At 44.6% G+C, this 11,060-nt stretch overlaps 1 protein-coding gene across 6 annotated transcripts in view; it reads left to right on the top strand.

Moving 5' to 3' along the window:
• The first annotated feature begins 8,609 nt into the window (after positions 1 to 8,609).
• The window catches only part of kif23 (kinesin family member 23), a 48,634-nt gene continuing 46,183 nt past the window's right edge, over positions 8,610 to 11,060 (top strand). For all 6 annotated transcript variants that reach the window (XM_060853035.1, XM_060853038.1, XM_060853034.1 and 3 more), the window contains exon 1: positions 8,610 to 8,709. In XM_060853035.1, the coding sequence (XP_060709018.1) occupies positions 8,699 to 8,709 (11 nt within the window). In that variant the 5' untranslated portion in view covers positions 8,610 to 8,698. The remainder of the gene's footprint in view (positions 8,710 to 11,060) is intronic.

Genomic DNA, 11,060 nt, shown 5'->3' with positions numbered 1-11,060 from the left:
TCAGGCAGCATCCAAGGAGCAGGAGAATTGACGTTTCGGGCATGAGCCCTTCTTCAGGAGTCAACTGCACAGTGTTGCTCCTGATCACCAGTCAAGAACCAAGCCACACACCTCATGGTCCATAGCTACATCCCAGCTCACAATCCTCTCTAAACCACGGCTACTCCCTCCACAATGCCCATTGGAGTCCAGCATCTCATCACTTAGCCCTGTGGAGCTCTCACAGACAGGTAAGCCTTCAAATGATATTTATGATTAATTTTTATACAGAAATCAAAGTTGCTCAGAAGTTGAACAAAACAGAGGCTGCAATTCCCTACATACTAACAAATTGCTGGCATCTTGAGCAACAGGTCTGTTATAGTCAGTGAGTGATCACTATCCCCAGCTCCCTCCGACTGGGCCTGGTATCCCCAGCTCCCTCTGACTGGGCCTGGTATCCCCAGCTCCCTCTGACTGGTATCCCCAGCTCCCTCTGACTGGGCCTGGTATCCCCAGCTCCCTCTGACTGGTATCCCCAGCTCCCTCTGATTGGGCCTGGTATCCCCACCTCCCTCTGACTGGGCCTGGTATCCCCAGCTCCCTCTGACTGGGCCTGGTATCCCCAGCTCCCTTTGACTGGGCCTGGTATCCCCAGCTCCCTTTGACTGGGCCTGGTATCCCCAGCTCCCTCTGACTGGGCCTGGTATCCCCACCTCCCTCTGACTGGGCCTGGTATCCCCAGCTCCCTCTGATTGGGCCTGGTATCCCCACCTCCCTCTGACTGGGCCTGGTATCCCCAGCTCCCTCTGACTGGGCCTGGTATCCCCAGCTCCCTTTGACTGGGCCTGGTATCCCCAGCTCCCTCTGACTGGACCTGGTATCAATCAGGTTCTGTCCTACTTGCGGGATCCAAGGTAGCTGGGCTCTGTCTTGCACAAGGTGATGCTCCATGAGAAAATGAACAGAAATAGCTGGAAAAGCTCAGCAGGTCTGGCAGTGGAGAGAAATCAGAGTTAAGCTTTCATGTCCAGTGACCTTTCCTCAGAACACATGTTCCCCAACAGATGGTCCATAAGATGTAGGCCATTCAGCCCGTGTTCATTGCTCCTCCACTGTTTGAGATCATAGCTAATCTGATAAGCCTCAACTCCACTTTCCTACCTTTACTCCATACCCCTTGATTTCCTCATTGATTCAAAATCTGTCTGTCTCCACCTTGAATGTATTGAATGATCTAGCCTTGAATGGTTTACTTCGACTCTCCTTCTACCCTGAGCAGTAACTCACCAGCCATTCTCTAGGCCAATAAACGCTGGCCTTCCTACTGATGCCCAGAACCCACTAACCAATTTTTAAAAAGATGCAACTCCTGAACTCTTTCTCTCTCTCTCCACTGAATGTCCAAATTTGGATGCTAGTTGGAGACTGCTTTACGTTGCCTCCAAGTTGGTCCACAGTGGCTTGAACTCTCCCCAGGGTCAGAAGATGACGGCTGTAAATCTCAGGGCAGAAACTCAAGTGAATATTTCAGGCTGACACTCCCAGTGTAATGCTGAGGGACAGCTGCACTATCAGAGACGCTGGCTTTTGGATGAGCCATTAAACCAAGATCTTATCTGTGCCTCAGAGGAGATTCAGGTAACGGGCCCCGTGGACATGTTTGAGGAGGAGTAGTGAGTTCTCTTTGGTCTCCTAGTCAATACACATCGCTCAAAACAACATCACCAAAAGAATACTATCACATCATTATCATATTGATGCCTGAGGATTCTTGCTGTTTGTAAAAGGATGGATGTGTTTCTTAAGTTTCTTAAGTTTCAACAAAATCCTTCCTTGTCAAGCACTTTTAGATAATAAAGTCATGAAGGATACTGTTTAAATACCAGAATTTAAGAAATTTGATGTTGTAAAGCAATGTAGAGTGTTGGAAGGTAGTTAAATTAAAAATAAGGGGTCAAACATTTAAGGAGAGACATTCTCTCTGAGATGGTAGTAAATCTGTGGGATTGTTTACCACAGAGGACTGTCAAGGCTGGGTTATTAATTATATTCAAGGCTGAGATAGACAGGTTTTTAATCAGCAAGGTAATGGTGAAAAGGTAAGCAAGTGGAGTTGAGAGTGATTATATCAGTCAGGATCTCATTGAGTGGCAGGGCAGACCCGATGGGCTGAATGGCCTACTTCTCCTCTGATATCTTATGGTCTCTTTATAAATCAACATCATGGGAATTGCACTGTTATACCAGCAATGTCCATTGGAGGGCAGATGTGAGCAGAGACTATAAGCCGCTGATCACGTCAAAATGCCTGAAATGGTTCATACTAAATACTGGTCTAGTGCTATCTGAACCTTCCCATGAAGCGAGAAGCCACACAAACCTCATGCAAATCGAAGCATATAGAAACATATAGGCACCTGTGGCTCAACTGTTTAGCGAATAGAAATGGTTTATGTTCCTAATCTGCAAGTGCCCAAGTGACAAATTTCAAATTGAGACAAACTACCTCAAATACAAATTTACCAAAGATACCAGCCATAACGACCCAGCCTCTGGGCTTGAAGATCCAGGTTCAAATCCCACCTGCCCTGGACATTTACAAGAATGATACCTGGTCTTCAGGGGTTAAGTTCTGAAGCGAGATGTTACAAATTAAACAAAATTAGTAATTGCTGGAAAATCTTAGCAGGTCCGGTAGCACTTGTGGAGAGAAATCACAGTTAACGTTTCAGATCCAGCGACCCTTCTTCAGAAACGGGCACTGGACTCAAAACTTTAACTCTGATTTCTTTCCAAAAATGCTGCCAGATCTACTGAGCTTTTCCTGCAATTTTGGTTTTTGTTTCACATTTCCATCATCCACAGTTCTTTTGAGTTTTTACACAAATTTAAATCTATTTTCTCTTACGTTTAGAAGACTAAGGAATGATTTGATCAAAGATGTTAACATGAAAAGGCGAGATAGATAAAAATACACTATTTCCACCAGTTGGTGATTCTGGAAGTGGGGGGGGGGGGGGGGGGGGGGGGGGAGGGAGGGGGGCATAGTCTGAGAATGCTGCAAATAAAGGGGTAGTAGGGATTGGGGTGGTGAGGTGGGGATGGTTGGAGGATGTGGCTTGGTTGGTCGATTTCAAATAATCTCCCTACCCTTCCCCGACTCCCTTCCCAGCCCCTTCCCCTCCCATCCACTCCTCTCAGCCACCAACTGATTCATCTCTCCCATTGACCAGCCAGGTTTACTCTCAACTTGTCTCCACCTATCCCCATCTGACCACTCTTCTTTCCCACATCTCCTTTATCTGTAGCTCCCCCCACACCCACCCCCAGTCCTAAAGAAGGACTACACCTGAAACAATGACTTCTCCACCTCCTGATGCTGCCTGGCTTGCTGTGTTCTTCCAGCCTCCTGCCTGTCTACTTTCCAGCATCTGCAGTTATTTTATCTCTCATGCTAAATGGCAAGTGATATTCATGCAACAAAAGTGCCAGAGACCATATCTGATAAGGAAGAATCCAACCATTGAGTCTGACTTTCAATGGCATTATCGTGATTACATTCCCCTCTATCAACATACCTGGGTTGCCGTTAACCGAGAACTAAGCTGACTCACTATATACAGTGCGGCTACAAGAGCACATCAGAGGCTGGGAATCCTGCAGCGAGTAACTCACCTCCTCACTCCCCAAACCCTGTCTGCCAACTACAAGGCACAAATCAGGAGTGTGATGGAATATACCCCACTTGCCCAGATGAGGGCAATTCCAACAACACTGAAAAAGCTCAACAGTATTGTTACGACATAGGGTAAACCCCCCTGCTTAATTTAAACCAGCAACCCAGAAAAGATTTATCCCTTGCAGTAATCTGTGAAAGATTACTATTTAAAGTAAAAATTAACAACTTTATTTCTTAAAGTATAACAGAGAATAATTAAGTAACAACTATTTACAACTCCTTCCTCTAACCTATCTTTTACTTTCCCTTCTATAATACCAGTCTGATAAAACCCCCGATTAAGATTTACCAAAAATTCAAATTTCAAAACCAGCCAGCTCTCAAATCTTCTTTTTGTGTTTTCCTTTGTCTTTTTTTTCTTCTTAGGGATTATGTTTGACAGGTTACTGATCGACAAAGGTACCTTTAAGAGAGCTAATTTTTGGGTAGTTTCTACATGCTAGTGGCTTGGCATTCTCCCCCAACTGTTCAATTTTCTCCGGTCTTATACCCCCCAAGCACCGGATTGTGTCGTTGGCTGTTAATGTTGTCAATATACGCAATTCAAATGTGATTGGAGTTTTTTTTTGGGGAGGGGGTATAATTTAAACTGATTGGCCTAATTCAAATTTGTTTTTGTCTCTGGACAACCAGCTACTCTAGCTGCTGGATTAAAAGGTTACATTGTATCTGGTTCAGTACACTTGGTGCTGTCAGGTCATTCTGCTGGCTTTTAACTTTCTTAAAGGTACAGTACACCCATATCTTTATAACACCTCCCCCCTTAGGAAAACAATGAACCATCATAATGAAAAGATGGCTTCATTTTTTATTCTATTCTTTAATCACATTACTCTTAGCAAGTTTTGAGAAGATTTGTAGCTCAGGTTGAGGTTCTGGATGTAGGTTTGCTCACTGAGCTGGAAGGTTCATTCCTAGACGTTTCGTCACCCCACTAGGTAACATCTTCAGTGGGCCTCTGGGCGAAGTACCTGCTTTCTATTTATATGTTTGGGATGGTGATGTCATCTCCTCTTTTTCTCAGGGGGTGGTAGATGGGGTCTAACTCAATGTGTTTGTTGATAGAGTTCCGGTTGGAATGCCATGTTTCTAGGAATTCTCGTGCGTGTCTCTATTTGGCTTGACCTAGGATGGTTGTGTTGTCCCAGCCGAAGTGGTATCCTTCCTCATCTGTATGTAAGGATACTAGTGAGAGAGGGTCATGTCATTTTGTGGCTAGTTGATGTTCATGTATCCGCTGATACATGTCGAATGCCTCCTGGCATTGTTCTGTCCACTGAAACTTTGTGTTCTTCTTCAGCAAATCAGTTATCAGTGCCACTACACTGCTGAAGTTTAGAACAAATGTCCAATAGAATCCAATGAGTCCTAAGAATCGTAGCATCTCTTTCTTCGGGGTTGCTCGTGGAAATTCCTCGATGGCCTTCGTCTTTGCGTTCCATGGGGTCAACCTTCCATGACCGATGTTATGTCCCAAGAACGTCACCTCTGCTTTCGCGAATTCAGTTTTATTTACATTTATCACCAGTTTTGCTTCTCGTAGTCATTCAGAGAGCTCTGCCAACTGTACCACGTGATCTTTCCAGGAAGATTATTACATCGTCCAAATAGACTACAGTTTGTTAACCCAGCCACAACTCTGTTCATGAGTCTTTGGAATGCAGCAGGTGTGTCCTTCATTTCAAAGGGTATCACTTAAAACTAATACAGCCCATTTGGGGTTACAAATGCAGAACTTGTTTTCACCATCTCTGATAAAGGTACCTGTCTGTAACCATGCATTAAGTTCAACTTGGTGATGTAACTGTTTTGTCCAACTTTCTCGATACAGTCCTCCAATCTAGGAATTGGATATGAGTCCGATTTTGTAACGGCATCGATCTTCTGATAATCCACGCAAAATCATTGAGTCCTGTCTGGTTTGGAAAGTAAGACATCAGTGAATTCCACTCGCTCTGGTTTGGTTCGATGATGTCCTCATCGAGCAGGGCTTCCACCTCCATCTGGACCTGTCTGCCTTTGAAAAGATTAAGCTGATAGGAGTGTTGTTTTAGGAGCAGTATTTCCTACATCTACTTCATGTACAATAGCATTAGTCCTCCCCATCTGATTCTTGCATATGTCCTTATACTGCACTAACAAATCTTTCAACTGCATTCTATGCTCCTGAGACAGATCGCTTACTAACCTATCCCACTCCTCAAGGACTTCTTCATTTTGATGCTCATCAAAATCCACGTCATCAGGATTTGATTCCTCACTCTGCAGGGCAGTAACTAACTCCTGTTTCTCAATTTCTTTCGTTCTAGCATAATATGGTTTCAACATGTTCACATGACACACCAGATACCTATTTTTTTCTATCTGACATCTTTACTAGATAGTTCACATGAATCAACTTTTTCTCAGTTTGACAGGGACAACTAAACGTGGCTTTGAAGGGATCTCCTATCACTGGTAACAGTAAGAACACGCCAACCCCTCGGGAAAACATTCGGTCTCAGAGATTTTATCTGCCACCTGCTTCATTCTACGCTGTGTCCTCTTTAAGTGATGTTTAGCTAACTCACCTACTCAATATAATCTCTCCCTCACCTCAAATACGTAATCTAAGTGTGAGATCTCCGACTTTAGTCCTGTCAATTTTTCTTTAATTAATTTCAAAGGACCTTTCACTTCAAGGAAATGAATTAAGTAGATTTGTTTGGGGCACCTCTAATGGCAAACAATACAAATGGGACACCTTTATCCCACTCATTTGGGTAATCTTGACAGCATGGTCTCAACATGGTCTTCAAGGTCTGATGCCATGTTTCTAAAGCTCCCTGGGATTCAGGATGGTACGTACTGGATTTAAAGTGCTGTATACCTAAGCTATCCATAACCTCCTTAAAAAGCCTAGCTATAAAATTTGACTCTTGGTTCTACTGAATCTCTTTGGGTAGCCCATACCGTGTGAAGAAAGCTACTAACTCCTCAATTACACTTTTTGCCATGATACTCCATAATGGAATAGCCTCTGGAAATCTCTGCCTCCTTTTCGGAGTACGCATCTACATATATGTCTTGCATCGTGTTGTCTTGCTGTTGCAAGTTCTTAGCCTTTCAGGACTAAATACATTTGTCTGACCCTCTGCCTGTTCAGGCTTTTCCTGCACCATTACATCAAACAGAGTGCCTGCTAACTGAAACTCAACTCCTTCATCTTTCTCTTTACTTTTCACTTCATGCTGTGACTTATGACAGTGGGATCTGGTTACCACACAGTCTGGGAAAATACCAAGACATTTTTGTTTTAACTCCTCAGTTTCTTGGTCTTCCTTGAGCTTCTCCACAACAAGGGGTGTCAATTCCACCTTGGATCCTGCCAAATCATTCCTAAGAACAAACTGAATTCCTGGAACTGATACTCGGTCAATCCCTCCCACTGTTACTTCCCAAGTCTTAAGTTGGCACCAAGCATCTATTCCTTCCACCATCAACACTCAGTACTAGCAGAATATATGATCTACAGATGCACTGCAGAAATTCAAAGCTCCTGTGGTACCACCTTCCAAACCCACAAACACTACCATCTTGAAGAACAAGTGCAGCAGATACATAGGAACAATACATCCTGCAAGTTTCCCTTCAAGCCATACACCATCCTGACTTGGAAATGTATCACCATTTCTTCAGTGTCACTTGGTCAAAATCCTGTAATTCAGTTCTTAACAACATTATGGATCTACCTCCAACACATGGACTACAGTAGTTCAAGAAGTTAGTTCACCACCACCTTCTGAAGGGTAACTAGGGACTGATCAATCACCCAGCTAGTGATGCCATTGTCCTGTGGATGAATACAGTTTTTGGTAAGCAGAAATATTAAGGGACATGGTCTAAAGGCAGATATATGGTGTTAAGGCACAGATCAGTCCACAATCTCATATGGTGGAACAGGTTCAAGGGGCTGAATGGCCTACTCATGTGTCCAACAAAAAATAAGTTTTTGATTTTGCAACATATAGCAGAAGGAGAGGATGATATGTGAGCCATAGAATGTACAGTCCGGAAACAGACCCTTCAGTCCAACTCATCCATGCTTTCCTAAATAAACCTAGTCCTATTTACCAGCATTTAGTCCATATTCCTCGAAACCCTTCCTATTCATATAACCATCCTGGCCTCATTTAAATGTAAATGTACAAGCCTCCATCACGTCATCAGGCAGCTCACTCCATACAGGCATCACGCTCTGCATGAAAATGCTGCCCGTTAGGTCTCTTTTAAATCTTTCCCCTCTCTCAGGTAACCTTCTTTGCTGTCCACTACACCTCCAATATTGGTTACACCTGCAAACTTACTAACCATACATCTTATGCTCACATCCAAATCATTTATATAAATGATGAAAATTAGTGGACCCTACAATGATCCTTTTGGCACACCAGTGGTCACAGGTCTCCAGTCTTATTGCTTATAACTATAGTTTAGCAATGTTAAGAGCAGGAGAGAAGTCAAACAAGTTCCAGGTTAATGATAAACCTGGACACCACTGATATTGACCCAGTGACCCAGCTGGAACATCCTCTATATTATACATAGAGTCTGGACTGTCTCCCTTGCAGTGACACTGCGCGTGCGCTAACTTCCCACGCTGCGGTGGTGCGCGTGCGCGAACCTCAAATCGCAGCGAGGGATCCTGCCCCGACGCTGAGACAGTGCGCGCATGCGTCTGGTCCCCACCCCAAGGCGTGAATGGGCGCGCGTGCGCACCGTTCCCAGGGAGCGGGTTCCGGCGCCGCGACGTGATTGACAGGAGGCTGGGCCTGTCCAATGGGAGGCGGGCAGGGCCCCCAGCCCGGGCCAATGGGGGAGGCGCGAGATTTGAATTGGCGGCGGTTGGTGTCGGCGGGGAGGTAGTGCGGCCGTTGTCGTGGCCGCGGGTGAGAGCACGGCCTGGCTGTCCGTTATCATTAAAAATAAACTGCAACCATGAAAACAACGTGAGTATGGCTCTGCTGGATTAAACTCCTCTCTGAGATCACGCAATCCAAAGTAGCCCTCGGCTCCTTCTACTTTAGTGTTTGTTTTGGTCAGTCTCTCTGGCTCCTGAAAGTTTGAAATGATTTGTCTTCCCCAGCCCGAGGGTTGTCTCTTCCAAACAAAAAGTCCATTGATTTATCAAAAATGTTTTAAACTTGTGGCTTTCAATTTGGTTTCAAAGAGTATCTTCTTAATCTCGTTATTATTATTGATGTGTAATGTCTTAATGTTGTATTGCTTTTTAATTATTTTTGTCCACCCGCTAATTTTTTTTAAAAAAAAGATCTGTTCTCTTCTATTGTCACAACTGGCATCCTGGAGCTGCAACAACAGCCTGCATTTATATAGCAGCAGCTTCATGTGCTGATCTGTTCCCAGGGTGCATCAGGGTGTGCCATCCTGGTGTCCTGTGTCTTGAGTCGTAGCTGAGTGTTTCACTTCCACACCCCACTGTAGGGGAAAAAAAATCTGCAGGTCCCCTTTGCTTTAAAATCATGCAAAATCTTGGCTAGTTTCTGGCACAATAGCTTTCATTTGTGTAGTGCCATTCATGTAGTGACATTCCAAGATGATTCACTGAAATATTATGAAGGGCTTTTGCCCGAAATGTCGATTTTACTGCTCCTCAAATGCTGCCTGAACTGTGCTCTTCCAGCACCACTAATCCAAAATCTGGTTTCCAGCAGTCATTGTTTTTACCTAGTTGATTTTAACCCTACAGCGAATCCTCTTGCGAGGATGCCTGCCTTGAAGAAGTTTTCCTCCTCTCTCTCCTTTATTCCTGATGAAGGGCTTTTGCCCGAAACATAGATTTTGCTGCTCCTCGGATGCTGCCTGAACTGCTGTGCTCTTCCAGCACCACTAATCCAAAATCTGGTTTCCAGCATCTGCAGTCATTGTTTTTACTTACCTGAATAAGGCACTATCAACCTCGAGCAAGTGAGTTTGGGTGACTACTTGATCACAGAAATAGCTTTAAGCAAATAATGTTTTAAAAGTGGTGAGAGAGTGAGGTTAAGGGAGGGATTTCCAAACCTTAGATTATAAAGTGCAAAGTGTGAACTAACTCATGTAAAAGCAACTGGGAGTTTTTTTTCATTCTGGAAAAGCTCAGCAAGTCTGGCAGCATCTATGAAGAGAAATCAGAGTTAATGTTTCTGGTCCGGTGACCCTTCCTCAGAACGGACCTGAAATGTTCACTCTGATTTCTCTGCACAAATGCTACAAGAGCTGCTGAGCTTTTCTGCCAACTGCTGTTTTTGTTTCTAATTTACAGTATCTGCAGTTCTTTTGGTTTTTATTTTTCATTCTGAGTGCCTAACTTTAGGTAAGATGTTAGGTTTAGGTGAAAAATACCTGAAAAATACATGATTTGGGATGTTTTGAAAGATTCAAATGCAGATTATTTTTTAGGACACATCTAAGGTAGCTGGCATAAGAAGTAGAGGCGAAATGAGAGTCTGTATTTTCATCAGATTTTAAGACCGTAGTTCTGGAGGTTAAATTGAGCTCCACACAATCTAGTGATGATCTGGGTGAAGACAGTTGAATGCTGCCTGCATAACTCTTGAGATTCCTCCACTACATTGATGACTGCATTGGCGCCACCTCGTGCTCCCATGGGGAGGTTGAGCAATTCATCAACTTCACCAACACGTTCCACCTTGACCTTGAATTTACCTGGACCATCTCTGACACCTCCCTCCCCTTCCTGGACCTCTCCATCTCCATTAATGATGACTGACTTGACACCGACATTTTTTATAAACCCACCGACTCCCACAGCTACCTGGATTACACCTCTTCCCACCCCACCTCCTGCAAAAATGCCATCCCATATTCCCAATTCCTCCACCGTATCTGCTCCCAGGAGGACCAGTTCCACCACAGAACACACCAGATGGCCTCCTTCTTTAGTGACTGCAATTTCCCTTCCCACGTGGTTAAAGATACCCTCCAACACATCTTGTCCACATCCCGCACCTCCGCCCTCAGACCCCACCCCTCCAACCGTAACAAGGACAGAACGCCCCTGGTGCTCACCTTCCACCTTCGCATAAACCAAATCATCCGCCAACATTTCCGCTACCTCCAAACAGACCCCACCACCAGGGATATATTTCTCTCCACACCCGTTTCCACCTTCCGCAAAGACCGTTCCCTCCGTGACTACCTGGTCAGGTCCACGCCCCCCCCCCCCCCCACAACCCACCCTCCCATCCTGGCACCTTCCCCTGCCACCGCAGGAATTGCAAAACCTGCACCCACACCTCCTCCCTCACCTTCATCTAAAGGAACCTTCCACATCCAT

The sequence above is a fragment of the Hemiscyllium ocellatum genome, chromosome 39, assembly GCF_020745735.1.
Source record: "Hemiscyllium ocellatum isolate sHemOce1 chromosome 39, sHemOce1.pat.X.cur, whole genome shotgun sequence".
Classification (NCBI taxonomy): domain Eukaryota; kingdom Metazoa; phylum Chordata; class Chondrichthyes; order Orectolobiformes; family Hemiscylliidae; genus Hemiscyllium; species Hemiscyllium ocellatum.
The sequence above is the reverse complement of the archived record's forward strand: the minus strand, read 5'-3'. Positions and strand labels throughout refer to the sequence as shown.